Source organism: Xenopus tropicalis, chromosome 3 (assembly GCF_000004195.4).
Source record: "Xenopus tropicalis strain Nigerian chromosome 3, UCB_Xtro_10.0, whole genome shotgun sequence".
NCBI lineage: Eukaryota > Metazoa > Chordata > Amphibia > Anura > Pipidae > Xenopus > Xenopus tropicalis.
In genome coordinates, this window is record NC_030679.2 from 5089105 (window position 1) to 5104354 (window position 15250).

Consider the following 15250-nt stretch of genomic DNA (forward strand, 5'->3'; position numbering starts at 1 on the left):
CAGCCGGAGTCCGACAACCCTTCCCCTACAGACTTTGCCTCTCACTCTGCACAAGCAGCCGCTCTCATTGCCTTTAGTTCAATCCCACAGAGAGAAAAGAACTACATTACCCAGAAATCCTTTCAGTTAGGGAGCGTCTACAAACTGCGAACCGTAAACAAACTTCCCTTGATTGGTTGCCGTATTTGGCCTTGTTTTGTGACGGGCGGGCGGTTGCCGTCGCTCCCTAGAATCAGTCCCTGTAATCACGTGGTGTGATGGTCACATGGTACGGCTGGTTCCTGGGCTGGGAACTGGGTAACAATGTTCTGCGGGGGGGTGGAACAGCTGCTGGACTTGTAAGTGTCCCTACGGGGGGCTAATTACGGCCAAACGGGCAGGGTGGGCTCACAAACAAGGTTGGGCTCTAGGGTATAGCGAGAAGGGAGATGTCATTTGTGTTTACAGGCTCTACCCATGGCAACCAATCAGCAAAGAGCTTTGATCAGTCTTGGAATATTTAGAATAATGAACGCTGATAGCTGATTGGCTGAGCTGCCACATTTGCTAATGGAATATACCGGTTGCCCGGCTGAATTATAGGGTGTACTTGTATTTAAGCAACATCTCCCCTCCAGTTCCAAGGGAAAGATATCCCTTCCTTTTCTATTGTTACCCCCATGTTTAAGGTTGCTATGGGTTACTAATAACCTGTTTGGTGATAGCGCCTTTCTCTGCCCCTGACACTTGGGCTCTGATGGCAGCTGCATTACGTGTTATTAAAGCTTCCGGCCCCGGGCACCGGTTTGTATGGCAGCTCCCACCTTAACGCTGCCGACCTGCCCATCTTTACCCATATAATAACTACCCCTGTCTCTCCGCAGGTGTGTGCTGTCTCTGGCCAAAAGCCTCTCCCATTATGACTCTCAGATTGACCCGCTGCCTCCGCACATTAAGGACAAGCTGATAAAACTGCTGAGTGTCCATGGGCTCATCACCGACTCAAACATCAGTCAGGTTAGTTATTGTATAACCATTAGCAGGGCTAACCTGTAGCCAATCAGAGCATTAGAACCTACATAGGGCTAGCCCAACTTGTAGCCAATCAGAGCATTAGAACCTACATAGGGCTAGACTAACCTGTAGCCAATCAGAGCAGTAGAACCTACATAGGGCTAGCCCAACCTGTAGCCAATCAGAGCATTAGATCCATCACAGGGCTAGCCCAACCTGTAGCCAATCAGAGCATTAGAACCTTCATAGGGCTAGCCCAACCTGTAGCCAATCAGAGCATTAGAACCTACATAGGGCTAGCCCAACCTGTAGCCAATCAGAGCATTAGAACCTACATAGGGCTAGCCCAACCTGTAGCCAATCAGAGCATTAGAACCTACATAGGGCTAGCCCAACCTGTAGCCAATCAGAGCATTAGAACCTACATAGGGCTAGCCCAACCTGTAGCCAATCAGAGCATTAGATCCATCACAGGGCTAGCCCAACCTGTAGCCAATCAGAGCAGTAGAACCTACATAGGGCTAGCCCAACCTGTAGCCAATCAGAGCATTAGATCCATCACAGGGCTAGCCCAACCTGTAGCCAATCAGACCATTAGATCCATCACAGGGCTAGCCCAACCTGTAGCCAATTAGAGCATTAGAACCTACATAGGGCTAGCCCAACCTGTAGCCAATCAGATCATTAGAACCTACATAGAGCTAGCCCAACCTGTAGCCAATCAGAGCATTAGAACCTACATAGGGCTAGCCCAACCTGAAGCCAATCAAAGCATTAGATCCATCACAGGGCTAGCCCAACCTGTAGCCAATCAGAGCATAAGAAGCTTAGTACCCAAACCAGGGTGAGTGGGTTGAGTTTTTTCTTGCAACCCCACAGGTCCAAATCTACCTGTAGCCAATCAGAGCCCCGGAACCATATTTTGGACCTTGAATGTCTGTTCCCTCAATGCTCCCCTTGCAGGTGCTGCACCCCTGGGTGCTGAAACTGGACCTCCGAGAGTGCGACATCTCCGACCTGTCTCTTCGGCTGCTGTCTCGCTGCCGCCAACTAAAGGAAATTAATGTAAATGCGCACAAGGGGGAGGAGAGACCACTGGTCACTTCTGAAGGTGAGCGGCTTTAGATTGTAAGCTCTTGGGCCCTCGGGTCCTGCTCTTACTCTGTAAACCCTTATGGGTTAAATTATTGTAAGGTCCCTGGTCATTAGAAATGATAATGGCTGGCCCGACGCAGTGTCTATTTCCCCTTTATATATATATTATATCTATATCTGTCAGTATGAAACCAGCTCCTGTGTCTGTTTCCAGCCTCGGAGCCAGAACCTTCTCATGTTTCAGCTCTAGCAGCGGCGGCAGCAGGCACCCTGCCAGTGTCTGGGGAAAGTAAACTGCAATGTAGGCAACTCCCTGAGGCAATATAGTGAATGTGCGCGGTACAGCTTATTGTGTGCCCAGAGCATTCCTTCTCTGTATATTTGTATTTATACATATGGGTAGGGGGTGCCATAGTGTTTCCCTTAGACAGTACAGTATGGGGGTACAGCTTATTGTGTGCCCAGAGCATTCCTTCTCTGTATATTTGTATTTATACATATGGGTAGGGGGTGCCATAGTGTTTCCCTTAGACAGTACAGTATGGGGGTACAGCTTATTGTGTGCCCAGAACATTCCTTCTCTGTATATTTGTATTTATACATATGGGTAGGGGGTGCCATAGTGTTTCCCTTAGACAGTACAGTATGGGGGTACAGCTTATTGTGTGCCCAGAACATTCCTTCTCTGTATATTTGTATTTATACATATGGGTAGGGGGTGTCATAGTGTTTCCCTTAGACAGTACAGTATGGGGGTACAGCTTATTGTGTGCCCAGAACATTCCTTCTCTGTATATTTGTATTTATACATATGGGTAGGAGGTGCCATAGTGTTTCCCTTAGACAGTACAGTATGGGGGTACAGCTTATTGTGTGCCCAGAACATTCCTTCTCTGTATATTTGTATTTATACATATGGGTAGGGGGTGCCATAGTGTTTCCCTTAGACAGTACAGTATGGGGGTACAGCTTATTGTGTGCCCAGAACATTCCCTCTCTGTATATTTGTATTTATATAGATATGGGTAGGAGGTTGCAGACTCTGATGTTCTGTTTGGGGGGGTGGTATATATATGTACAGTAGGTGGGTTAGAGAGACGCCAGCAGTGGGAGTGATATGCCTGTAGCTGAGGGGCCGGTGTACGTGACAGACAGGAATACTTAGAGCTCCCAAAATAAACAGTCGATTCCTTCCTTCTGTTTCATGGCCTCTCACGTATAAGTAGGAGGGGGGGGATGCAGCCGGGAATCTTTCTGAAATCACTGTTTCTGGCAGTCCCCGTTATCTCCACAGGTCCCAACAGAACAGCGCCACCTCCTGCAGATACCCGGCAGGACAGACATTTTGGAATTAAAATATTACATTACATTACATTAACATTTATTTATAAAGCGCCAACATATTCCGCAGCGCTGTACAATAAGTGGGTTACATACATTGGACATACAGAGTAACATATAAAGCAATCAATAACCGATACAGGAGGGGAAGAGAGCCCTGCCCAAAAGAGCTTACACTCTACAAGGAGTAACATATAAAGCAATCAGTAACCGATACAAGAGGGGAAGGGGGCCCAGCCCAAAAGAGCTTACACTCTACAAGGAGTAACATATAAAGCAATCAGTAACCGATACAAGAGGGGAAGGGAGCCCTGCCCAAAAGAGCTTACACTCTACAAGGAGTAACATATAAAGCAATCAGTAACCGATACAGGAGGGGAAGGGAGCCCTGCCCAAAAGAGCTTACACTCTACAAGGAGTAACATATAAAGCAATCAGTAACCGATACAGGAGGGGAAGGGAGCCCTGCCCAAAAGAGCTTACAATCTACAAGGAGTAACATATAAAGCAATCAGTAACCGATACAGGAGGGGAAGGGAGCCCTGCCCAAAAGAGCTTACTCTCTACAAGGAGTAACATATAAAGCAATCAGTAACCGATACAAGAGGTGAAGAGGGCCCTGCCCAAAAGAGCTTACACTCTACAAGGAGTAACATATAAAGCAATCAGTAACCGATACAAGAGGTGAAGAGGGCCCTGCCCAAAAGAGCTTACACTCTACAAGGAGTAACATATAAAGCAATCAGTAACCGATACAAGAGGGGAAGAGAGCCCTGCCCAAAAGAGCTTACACTCTACAAGGAGTAACATATAAAGCAATCAGTAACCGATACAAGAGGGGAAGAGAGCCCTGCCCAAAAGAGCTTACAATCTACAAGGAGAAAGTGTTGAGACACAAGGTGTGGGAATGGGCATGACCAGAGTTGTGAGAGGTGTGGCACAGGGTATTGCTAAACTAGATTAGGGTAAGCCTCTCTAAATAAATGTGTTTTTAGAGATTTCTTGAAGTCAGAGAGATTGGGAGAAAGTCTGACAGTTTGTGGGAGCGAATTCCAGAGAAGGGGGGCAGCCCTTGCAAAGGCTTGAATGCGAGCGTGTGAGGAGGGAATGAGAGAGGAGTTGGGGAGCAGGTCAGTAGGGGGGTAACAAGCGGGTTGGATGGTACCTAGAGATGAGTTCAGAGATGTAGGGTGGGGCAGAGTTATGGACTGCTTTATATGTGAGGGTCAATAGCTTGAATTTTATCCTGGATGGTAGGGGAAGCCAGTGCAGGGATTGGCAGAGTGGCACGGCAGGGGGACTGGCAGAGTGGCACGGCAGAGGAGGAGCGGTTGGAGAGGTGTATGAGCCGGGCAGCAGTATTCATTATGGACTGGAGAGGGGACAGTCTTTGGAGGGGAAGGCCAATTAATAGGGAGTTACAGTAGTCCAGGCGAGATATTATAAGAGAGTGAATAAGAATTTTGGCAGCATCTTGGGTGATAAATTATCAGATTTTGGAGATATTTCTTAGGTGAAAGTGACATGATTTGATAAGTGATTGGATATGAGGGGTGAAGGACAGGGCAGAATCAAGGATAACCCCAAGGCTCCGGGCCTGGGAAGATGGAGTGATGGTAGAATTGTTAACCGTTATAGATACCTCGGGAACAATGTGGGCGTTGGATGGGGGAAAGAGAACCAGTTCAGTTTTAGAGAGGGTTAATTTCAGGTAACGTTGGGACATCCAAGTGGAGATAGCGGCCAGGCAGGGAGAGACGCCAGTTAGAAGCTCTGGGTTGAGATCAGGAGAGGAAAGATAGATCTGAGTATTGTCACGTACTGAAAGCCAAAAGAACTGATTAATTTGCCAAGTGAGGAGGTTTAGAGAGAAAATAGTAAGGGGCCCAGGACAGAGCCTTGAGGAACCCCGACAGAAAGAGGCAGGGGAGAAGGTGATTCCCCATTGTAAGAGACACTGAAGGATCGATCTGAGAGATAAGATGAAAACCAGGATAAGGCAGTGTCACGAAGGCCAAGAGAGCGGAGAGTCTGGGGGAGAAGAGGGGGATCCACAGTGTCAAAAGCAGCAGAGAGATCGAGAAGTATCAGTAGCGAGTAGTGTTTTTTGGCTTTAGTTGAAAGGAGGTCATTTGTTAGTCGGGTTAGAGCAGTTTCGGTGGAATGTTGTTGTCTAAAACCAGATTGTAGGGGATCCAGGACGTTATTGTCAGAGAGGAATAGCGTCAGTCGGTTGTATACTAGGCGCTCAAGCAGTTTGGAGATGAATGGGAGCAGAGAGATAGGTCGGTCAGTAGGAAACTAGGCGCTCAAGCAGTTTGGAGATGAATGGGAGCAGAGAGAGAGGTCGGTCAGTAGGAAACTAGGCGCTCAAGCAGTTTGGAGATGAATGGGAGCAGAGAGAGAGGTCGGTCAGTAGGAAACTAGGCGCTCAAGCAGTTTGGAGATGAATGGGAGCAGAGAGAGAGGTCGGTCAGTAGGAAACTAGGCGCTCAAGCAGTTTGGAGATGAATGGGAGCAGAGAGAGAGGTCGGTCAGTAGGAAACTAGGCGCTCAAGCAGTTTGGAGATGAATGGGAGCAGAGAGAGAGGTCGGTCAGTAGGAAACTAGGCGCTCAAGCAGTTTGGAGATGAATGGGAGCAGAGAGAGAGGTCGGAGGTTAGTAGGATTGGAAGGATCTAGGGAGGGTTTTTTCAGAATAGGGGTTACCAGTGCATGTTTCAGTTGGGAGGGAAAGATTCCAGTAGAGAGCGAGAGATTGAATAGATGAGTTAAGGCTTTGATAAGACAGGGGTTGGCATTACGTAGACGTTTGGTAGGAATGGGATCAAGCGGGCAGGTAGTAAGGTGGGAGGAAGACAGCAGTTTTGAGACTTCCTCTTCAGTCACTGGGGAGAAGGAGCCAAGAAGAGACTGGGGAGCATGTAGGGAGGGAGGGGAATGGTTATGGGGATTTAGTTGTGCAATGTCACTTCGGATGGTGTCAGTTTTATTTTTAAAGTGCTCAGCAATAGCTTGAGCAGTGACTGAAGCACACGGAGGGGGTGGAGGAGGGGGCAGCAGAGAGTTAAAGGGAGAGAAGAGTTGGGCAGGTTGGTTAGAGAGGGGGTTAATAAGTGCAGTGAAGTAGGTTTGTTTAGCTTGGCAGAGGGGGGTGTTGTAGGAGAGCAGAGCAGATTTGTAGCTGCAGAAATCTGACTCTGACCTTGATTTGCGCCAGCGGCGCTCAAGTGTACGTGACTGTTTTTGGAAGGATTTGGTATGAGCAGTGTGCCAGGGTGGGTATGAGCAGTGTGCCAGGGTGGGTATGAGCAGGGTGCCAGGGTGGGTATGAGCAGGGTGCCAGGGTGGGTATGAGCAGTGTGCCAGGGTGGGTATGAGCAGTGTGCCAGGGTGGGTATGAGCAGTGTGCCAGGGTGGGTATGAGCAGTGTGCCAGGGTGGGTATGAGCAGTGTGCCAGGGTGGGTATGAGCAGGGTGCCAGGGTGGGTATGAGCAGGGTGCCAGGGTGGGTATGAGCAGTGTGCCAGGGTGGGTATGAGCAGGGTGCCAGGGTGGGTATGAGCAGGGTGCCAGGGTGGGTATGAGCAGGGTGCCAGGGTGGGTATGAGCAGGGTGCCAGGGTGGGTATGAGCAGGGTGCCAGGGTGGGTATGAGCAGTGTGCCAGGGTGGGTATGAGCAGTGTGCCAGGGTGGGTATGAGCAGGGTGCCAGGGTGGGTATGAGCAGGGTGCCAGGGTTGGAGTGGTTTGGGCCTCACACGTTTAGTCTTGGCAGGAGCAAGCACATTGAGGGCAGGGGCGAGTGGCTGTAGTAGACAGAGGGGCCTGATTAGGACAAGAGACAGTTAGGATGTTAGAATGAAGAGAGTCAAAGGTAGAAGAGAGATGTGACGTGTTTAGGGATTGCAGGTCTCGGTATGTGTATGTTTGGGGGGCAGCAGGGGGTGTAGGGGGAGTTAGCGAGAGTTGAAATGTGAGCAGATTGGGATCAGAGAGGGGGAAAGGGGAGTTAGTGAAGTTGGAGGTAGAACAACATTTTGTAAATATAAGATCCAGGGAGTTTCCATTAGAGAGAGAGGGGGAGTCAGAGCACAGAGATAACCCAAAGGGGGGGGATGTTAGTGAGAGGAGTTTAGAGGTAGCAGGGGCATTAGGGTTGTTAACAGGTATGTTACAGTCACCTAGTACAATAGATGGGGAGTCAGAGGAAAGGAAGTAAGGAAGCCAGGCAGAAACGTTGTCAAAGAATTGTGAGGTCGGGCCAGGAGGTCGGTATATGGGCGCAATGCGAAGCGAAACAGGGGAGAAGCCTAATAGAGTGAACCTCAAATGGGGAAAATGAAAGAGAAGGAGGAGGTGGAAGGGCTTTAAATGAATAGCGGGGGGAGAGAAGGAGCCCTACCCCACCCCCTGCCCTGTTTCCAGGCCTGGGAGTGTGAGTGAGGTGTAGCCCCCCAAAGGGCAGAGCAGCGGGGGAGGCAGTGTCAGTAGGGGAAAGCCAGGTCTCCGTTATTGCAAGTAAGTTAAGTGATTTAGCGATGAAAAGGTCATGGATGGGGGGGAGTTTGTTGCAGACGGAGCGGGAATTCCAGAGGCACAGGGAATGTGAATAGAGGCTTTGGGTACAGGGGTAAGGGGTCTGTACTTTGTAGGGGTACAGGGTGGGTTTGGGTATAGGGGTAAGGGGTCTGTACTTTGTAGGGGTACAGGGTGGGTTTGGGTATAGGGGTAAGGGGTCTGTACTTTGTAGGGGTACAGGGTGGGTTTGGGTATAGGGGTAAGGGGTCTGTACTTTGTAGGGTACAGGGTGGGTTTGGGTATAGGGGTAAGGGGTCTGTACTTTATAGGGGTACAGGGTGGGTTTGGGTATAGGGGTAAGGGGTCTGTACTTTGTAGGGGTACAGGGTGGGTTTGGGTATAGGGGTAAGGGGTCTGTACTTTGTAGGGGTACAGGGTGGGTTTGGGTATAGGGGTAAGGGGTCTGTACTTCAGAGGGGTACAGGGTGGGTTTGGGTATAGGGGTAAGGGGTCTGTACTTTAAAGGGGTACAGGGTGGGTTTGGGTATAGGGGTAAGGGGTCTGTACTTTATAGGGGTACAGGGTGGGTTTGGGTATAGGGGTAAGGGGTCTGTACTTTATAGGGGTACAGGGTGGGTTTGGGTATAGGGGTAAGGGGTCTGTACTTTAAAGGGGTACAGGGTGGGTTTGGGTATAGGGGTAAGGGGTCTGTACTTCAGAGGGGTACAGGGTGGGTTTGGGTATAGGGGTAAGGGGTCTGTACTTTATAGGGGTACAGGGTGGGTTTGGGTATAGGGGTAAGGGGTCTGTACTTTATAGGGGTACAGGGTGGGTTTGGGTATAGGGGTAAGGGGTCTGTACTTTAAAGGGGTACAGGGTGGGTTTGGGTATAGGGGTAAGGGGTCTGTACTTCAGAGGGGTACAGGGTGGGTTTGGGTATAGGGGTAAGGGTTCTGTACTTCAGAGGGGTACAGGGTGGGTTTGGGGAATGTGTCCCTAACAGAACAGGGATGGGGTAAGGGCCGGGGTTGGGGGAAATGTCACCGGCAGCGAGTAACAGGAAGGAGAGGAATGCAAGGTGAGAGCGGGATTTGTACGTTTTTGTTTTATATGAGGAGAAAGAGTTACCTGGGGTTACGGAGCAGAGCAATTTAAAGACTCCATGTGCTGAGAGGGAAGGAGAGGAGAGAGGCAGTGATCGCTGTACCTCTCTGACTGGATGGAGGGAGCGGCTGGAGATGTTTTAGGAAACATGAAAGTGCAAAGAGGAGGAGGGCAGGATAAAACATTTTGGGGTAGGAAATAACAAACTACCATGAAAAAGCAAAGTTGTTTTCTTGCGATTCCACGTTGTTCAGTGTTGATAGGAGATAGTTTGTAGCCTTGTCAGTGCCTTGTCCAACTGCCATTCCCTTCTTCCTAGCACTTGGGAAATGTTGGCACTTAGGAAATGGTAGCACCACTGCCTGCCCCTGACACTAGTGTCAAAATAGTTTTAGAAGGCACAAAGCGCGTTGAATTGACAATCAATTGGCACTTTATTTCAAGAGTCAGAACCAGAGAACAGAAGGAGATGTTAAAATATAAACTCACTGCCCCCAGTCTGAGCAGCAGCCAATCAGATTCTGTCACCATGGAGCATTCATTTGTGATTGGCTGCCGCTCTGATACAACTCCCCAATATCCATTCATTCCTCATTCTCACTGGGTTTATAGTTATGTGTAACTGTCACTGTGTCTGTCCCTTTCCCTTCCCTGCACTGCTGGTTCTGACTCCTGATACAACTCCCCAATATCCATTCATCCCTCATTCTCACTGGGTTTATAGTTATGTGTAACTGTCACTGTGTCTGTCCCTTTCCCTTCCCTGCACTGCTGGTTCTGACTCCTGATACAACTCCCCAATATCCATTCATCCCTCATTCTCACTGGGTTTATAGTTATGTGTAACTGTCACTGTGTCTGTCCCTTTCCCTTCCCTGCACTGCTGGTTCTGACTCCTGATACAACTCCCCAATATCCATTCATTCCTCATTCTCACTGGGTTTATAGTTATGTGTAACTGTCACTGTGTCTGTCCCTTTCCCTTCCCTGCACTGCTGGTTCTGACTCCTGATACAACTCCCCAATATCCATTCATTCCTCATTCTCACTGGGTTTATAGTTATGTGTAACTGTCACTGTGTCTGTCCCTTTCCCTTCTCTGCACTGCTGGTTCCGACCTCTAAAACAATCTAGTCGTGAAAACAGACTCCTGCCACTTTATGTCAAGAGTTAGAACCAGAGAACAGAAGGAGTTGTTAAAATATAAACTCACTGCCCCTGGGGGAAGGATGTTTTTATTTTTATTTCCTGACTCACTCTAGGGATACCCAGTATATTCTGTTTTGAATCATGAATTTAGACACAGCTGAATTGAGACTTCACTTACTGTCATGATCTGATGCTTCATCTGTGTTTGTTATTATGACTGTGTACTAAGCACAATTCAGCAGGAACAGCCCCATAAGTTTGCTCATAGCCTGTACAGAGAGATACCATAAAACTATGGCACATAGGGATTCCCCTGTACTAAGCACAATTCAGCAGGAACAGCCCCCTAAGTTTGCTCATAGCCTGTACAGGGAGATACCATAAAACTATGGCACATAGGGATTCCCCTGTACTAAGCACAATTCAGCAGGAACAGCCCCATAAGTTTGCCCATAGCCTGTACAGAGAGATACCATAAAACTATGGCACATAGGGATTCCCCTGTACTAAGCACAATTCAGCAGGAACAGCCCCCTAAGTTTGCACATAGCCTGTACAGAGAGATACCATAAAACTATGGCACATAGGGATTCCCCTGTACTAAGCACAATTCAGCAGGAACAGCCCCATAAGTTTGCCCATAGCCTGTACAGAGAGATACCATAAAACGATGGCACATAGGGATTCCCCTGTACTAAGCACAATTCAGCAGGAACAGCCCCATAAGTTTGCCCATAGCCTGTACAGAGAGATACCATAAAACTATGGCACATAGGGATTCCCCTGTACTAAGCACAATTCAGCAGGAACAGCCCCATAAGTTTGCCCATAGCCTGTACAGAGAGATACCATAAAACTATGGCACATAGGGATTCCCCTGTACTAAGCACAATTCAGCAGGAACAGCCCCCTAAGTTTGCTCATAGCCTGTACAGAGAGATACCATAAATCTATGGCACATAGGGATTCCCCTGTACTAAGCACAATTCAGCAGGAACAGCCCCCTAAGTTTGCTCATAGCCTGTACAGAGAGATACCATAAAACTATGGCACATAGGGATTCCCCTGTACTAAGCACAATTCAGCAGGAACAGCCCCCTAAGTTTGCTCATAGCCTGTACAGAGAGATACCATAAAACTATGGCACATAGGGATTCCCCTGTACTAAGCACAATTCAGCAGGAACAGCCCCATAAGTTTGCCCATAGCCTGTACAGAGAGATACCATCACAATACGCCAGTAAGTATCCAAGTAGTAGCATCAAAGGATTCAACCAAGATCCAACAAGTTGATCCATACCAACCTGACTTCCCCTTTAAATGATAGTATTATTTAATAATAAGCTTGTTTAAACTTGTTGATAATCTTGATAGTAATAAGGGTAGTGGGAGGGGCATGTTAGTAACTGTATAACAAGGTTAGTGGGAGGGGCTTATTAGTAACTGTATAACAAGGTTAGTGGGAGGGGCTTATTAGTAACTGTATAACAAGGTTAGTGGGAGGGGCTTATTAGTAACTGTATAACAAGGTTAGTGGGAGGGACTTGTTAGTAACTGTATAACAAGGTTAGTGGGAGGGACTTGTTAGTAACTGTATAACAAGGTTAGTGGGAGGGGCTTTTTAGTAACTGCATAACAAGGTTAGTGGGAGGGGCTTGTTAATAACTGCATAACAAAGTTAGTGGGAGGGGCTTGTTAATAACTGCATAACAAGGTTAGTGGGAGGGGCTTATTAGGAATCTGCTCTGTGTTTGTAGGTCTCTCAGCATTGGCCCAGTCCTGCCCCAGTCTCCATGTGATCTCTATGAAAAGATGCTCCAATGTCACCGACCACGGGGTCCTGTCCGTCGCCCTCAACTGCCGCCTCCTGCAAGTCATTAACCTGGGTGGCTGCTCCGGTATCGGCGACGGGTCCCTGCGGGCCCTGGGGCAGAACTGCAGCTTCCTACAGAGCGTCGACTTCTCAGCAACCAAGGTCTCATATTATTGTGCTTTATTAAAGTGCCTTGTAGTACCACCTCTCACCTGCAGTCCTCCATAGACTGCAATAGAACAGCGCCTCCCCCCAGGGATTAGATGCCCCAGTGTTATAATGAGCTGGGAAGGAAGTAGCTGGAGTCGCTCCCTATTGGTCGGTGCTGACTGTATATTCTTCCCTTCGCAGGTCACAGACGATGGCGTTCGAGCCCTGGTGAGCGGCAGATGCGCACAAACATTAAAGGTAAAGTATCACTCTCATCTGTCTTTTATTCACAGTTCTTATTCCAATTAATATCTAAGGCGGAAGCTGAACAGGAAGGCAAATAATTTATATCCCATACAATAAAAAAATGAAGACCAACTGAAAAGCCGCTAAGTATCTATAACATGCAAGACGTTAAAATAAAGAGGTACTGTCTCTTTAATTATGTCATTATTGATCCCACAGTTTTACTTCCCCTTTATTTGGCTCTTCTGGCCCGAGTGAGACTCCCCGGCTTGGTCTCTGGGCCGAGGTGATTGGTATATATGTTTAACCCTTTGGCCTCACTGAGAGCTCAATACATAGATATGAAAATTGCCTTATTTGGGGTATTTAGGGTGCTGTTCCCTGTCCTACCACTTGGGGTGCTATTGAGATGTGCTCCTCGTTCTCATCCGATCCATAGGGATCACTGCAAACAGCTGAACAGGAGGAAGGCCATTGGCTTAGAACTGTACCTGGGCTTCACCCCTCCTCCTGACCATGGGGAAGAGAGCAGCCCAGGAACAGGAAGTAGAAGGAATCAAAGCTCTAAACCTGAACCCCATTTCCCTACATTCCTCACAGGAAGTGCTCATGAGCCGCTGTGTTTTCCTGACGGACAGAGCTGTGGAACATATCGTCCTCTCCTGCCCCCACATCAACATCTTCCTCTTCCATGGGTGCCCCCTCGTCACAGGTCAGTCCCATAATGAGAGGTATATTTGTATTTATACATATGGGTAGGAGGTGCCATAGTGTTTCCCTTAGACAGTACAGTATGGGGGTACAGCTTATTGTGTGCCCAGAACATTCCCTCTCTGTATATTTGTATTTATACATATGGGTAGGAGGTGCCATAGTGTTTCCCTTAGACAGTACAGTATGGGGGTACAGCTTATTGTGTGCCCAGAACATTCCCTCTCTGTATATTTGTATTTAAACATATGGGAGGGAGGTGCCATAGTGTTTCCCTTAGACAGTACAGTATGGGGGTACAGCTTATTGTGTGCCCAGAACATTCCTTCTCTGTATATTTGTATTTATACATATGGGTAGGGGGTGCCATAGTGTTTCCCTTAGACAGTACAGTATGGGGGTACAGCTTATTGTGTGCCCAGAACATTCCTTCTCTGTATATTTGTATTTATACATATGGGTAGGGGGTGCCATAGTGTTTCCCTTAGACAGTACAGTATGGGGGTACAGCTTATTGTGTGCCCAGAGCATTCCCTCTCTGTATATTTGTATTTATACATATGGGTAGGGGGTGCCATAGTGTTTCCCTTAGACAGTACAGTATGGGGGTACAGCTTATTGTGTGCCCAGAACATTCCTTCTCTGTATATTTGTATTTATACATATGGGTAGGGGGTGCCATAGTGTTTCCCTTAGACAGTACAGTATGGGGGTACAGCTTATTGTGTGCCCAGAGCATTCCCTCTCTGTATATTTGTATTTATACATATGGGTAGGGGGTGCCATAGTGTTTCCCTTAGACAGTACAGTATGGGGGTACAGCTTATTGTGTGCCCAGAACATTCCTTCTCTGTATATTTGTATTTATACATATGGGTAGGGGGTGCCATAGTGTTTCCATAAGACAGTACAGTATGGGGGTACAGCTTATTGTGTGCCCAGAACATTCCTTCTCTGTATATTTGTATTTATACATATGGGTAGGGGGTGCCATAGTGTTTCCATAAGACAGTACAGTATGGGGGTACAGCTTATTGGGGTGGCACTGGCAGCACCCACACCGGCACAGTTATCGCCCTATTAGGCACCACTTGGGGGTCTGTGATTTCCCCCTGACCTGCTGGATTGGATTTACTGAAAAGGAGGTGATTGATGAGCCCCAGTCACATGGTTTGTTCCCTGGGGGGGGGGAGCAGCTGTCCAGCCGGTGTCCTTGGCCTATTGACCCTCAGTGCAGGACACCAGATGCCCCCCAACCCCCCCCCCCCCAAGTGTTGGTTCTGTTTCTCTTTTAGTCTTTTCGCATTTAGCAAAGTCATGGGCATTTGCTGTGGTTTGGGGCAACAGTGACACCTTATGGCTATTTTGCGGTACTGCATTCCTTCATTCCTCCCAAAAGGCTTAGAGATCACATGTCCAGACAGATGCCCCCCCCTCCCCACCCCTAGCAACCCCCTGCCCACCCTCACCACCCCTAGCAACCCCCTGCCCCCCCCACCCCCACCGGGCTGTGATCTCTTCTCTTTCATCTCCTGCCTCAATATACGACATTTACATTGCCATTGCCCCATAGTCAGGGTGACTAAACTACAATTCCCAGCATCCCCCACCAGCTCTTTCTCTGTATTTGCTTGGGTTTCTCTTTCAGGTTGGTCCCGGGAGATTCTGGACCACATGGCCGGGTCCAACAAACTGAAACAAGTCACCTGGACCATTTACTGACGGGTTCCCAGCACCCCAAAAAAGGGTGGGAGGGGCTTACATTCCAATAAAACATTAACTGTATTCATATTTCTGTGTATCATTTGTCTGTATTTAAGGTGGTGATGGGACCCCCAACCAGCGGCGTAAGGATCTAATTATGGGACCCTCGGGTTGTGACTATAAATAAAATGACACATTGACGCCCATTGAAGTGACAGTAACAGCTGCAGGGTCTGTAATGTACAGATCTGCCCCTATGTCCTGACCAATGACATCCAGTAGAGGATACTAACATTGCCCAATCAGCTGCTGAGTTGATGAATAATAGACATAAAGACACAGTTAAATATAACAGGAAGCACATTCTGTCACATGACCATGGGAAAGAGAGCAGCCCAGGAGCAGGAAGTACAGAGAATCAGAG

The 15250-nt window shown here is 48.1% G+C and overlaps 1 protein-coding gene across 2 annotated transcripts; it reads left to right on the top strand.

Moving 5' to 3' along the window:
• Positions 1-201: 201 nt before the first annotated feature.
• Positions 202-14913, top strand: amn1 (antagonist of mitotic exit network 1 homolog). Of its 2 annotated transcripts, none has more exons than XM_031898517.1 (7): positions 202-268; positions 864-996; positions 1957-2104; positions 11960-12177; positions 12367-12423; positions 13012-13123; positions 14771-14913. In XM_031898517.1, the coding sequence occupies exons 1-7, from the start codon at positions 258-260 to the stop codon at positions 14842-14844; spliced, it is 753 nt and encodes a 250-aa protein (XP_031754377.1). In that variant the 5' UTR covers positions 202-257; the 3' UTR covers positions 14845-14913. The 2 variants fall into 2 exon arrangements, with proteins under 2 accessions (XP_031754377.1, XP_031754376.1); XM_031898516.1 differs by having other exon boundaries at positions 259-338.
• Positions 14914-15250: the final 337 nt, after the last annotated feature.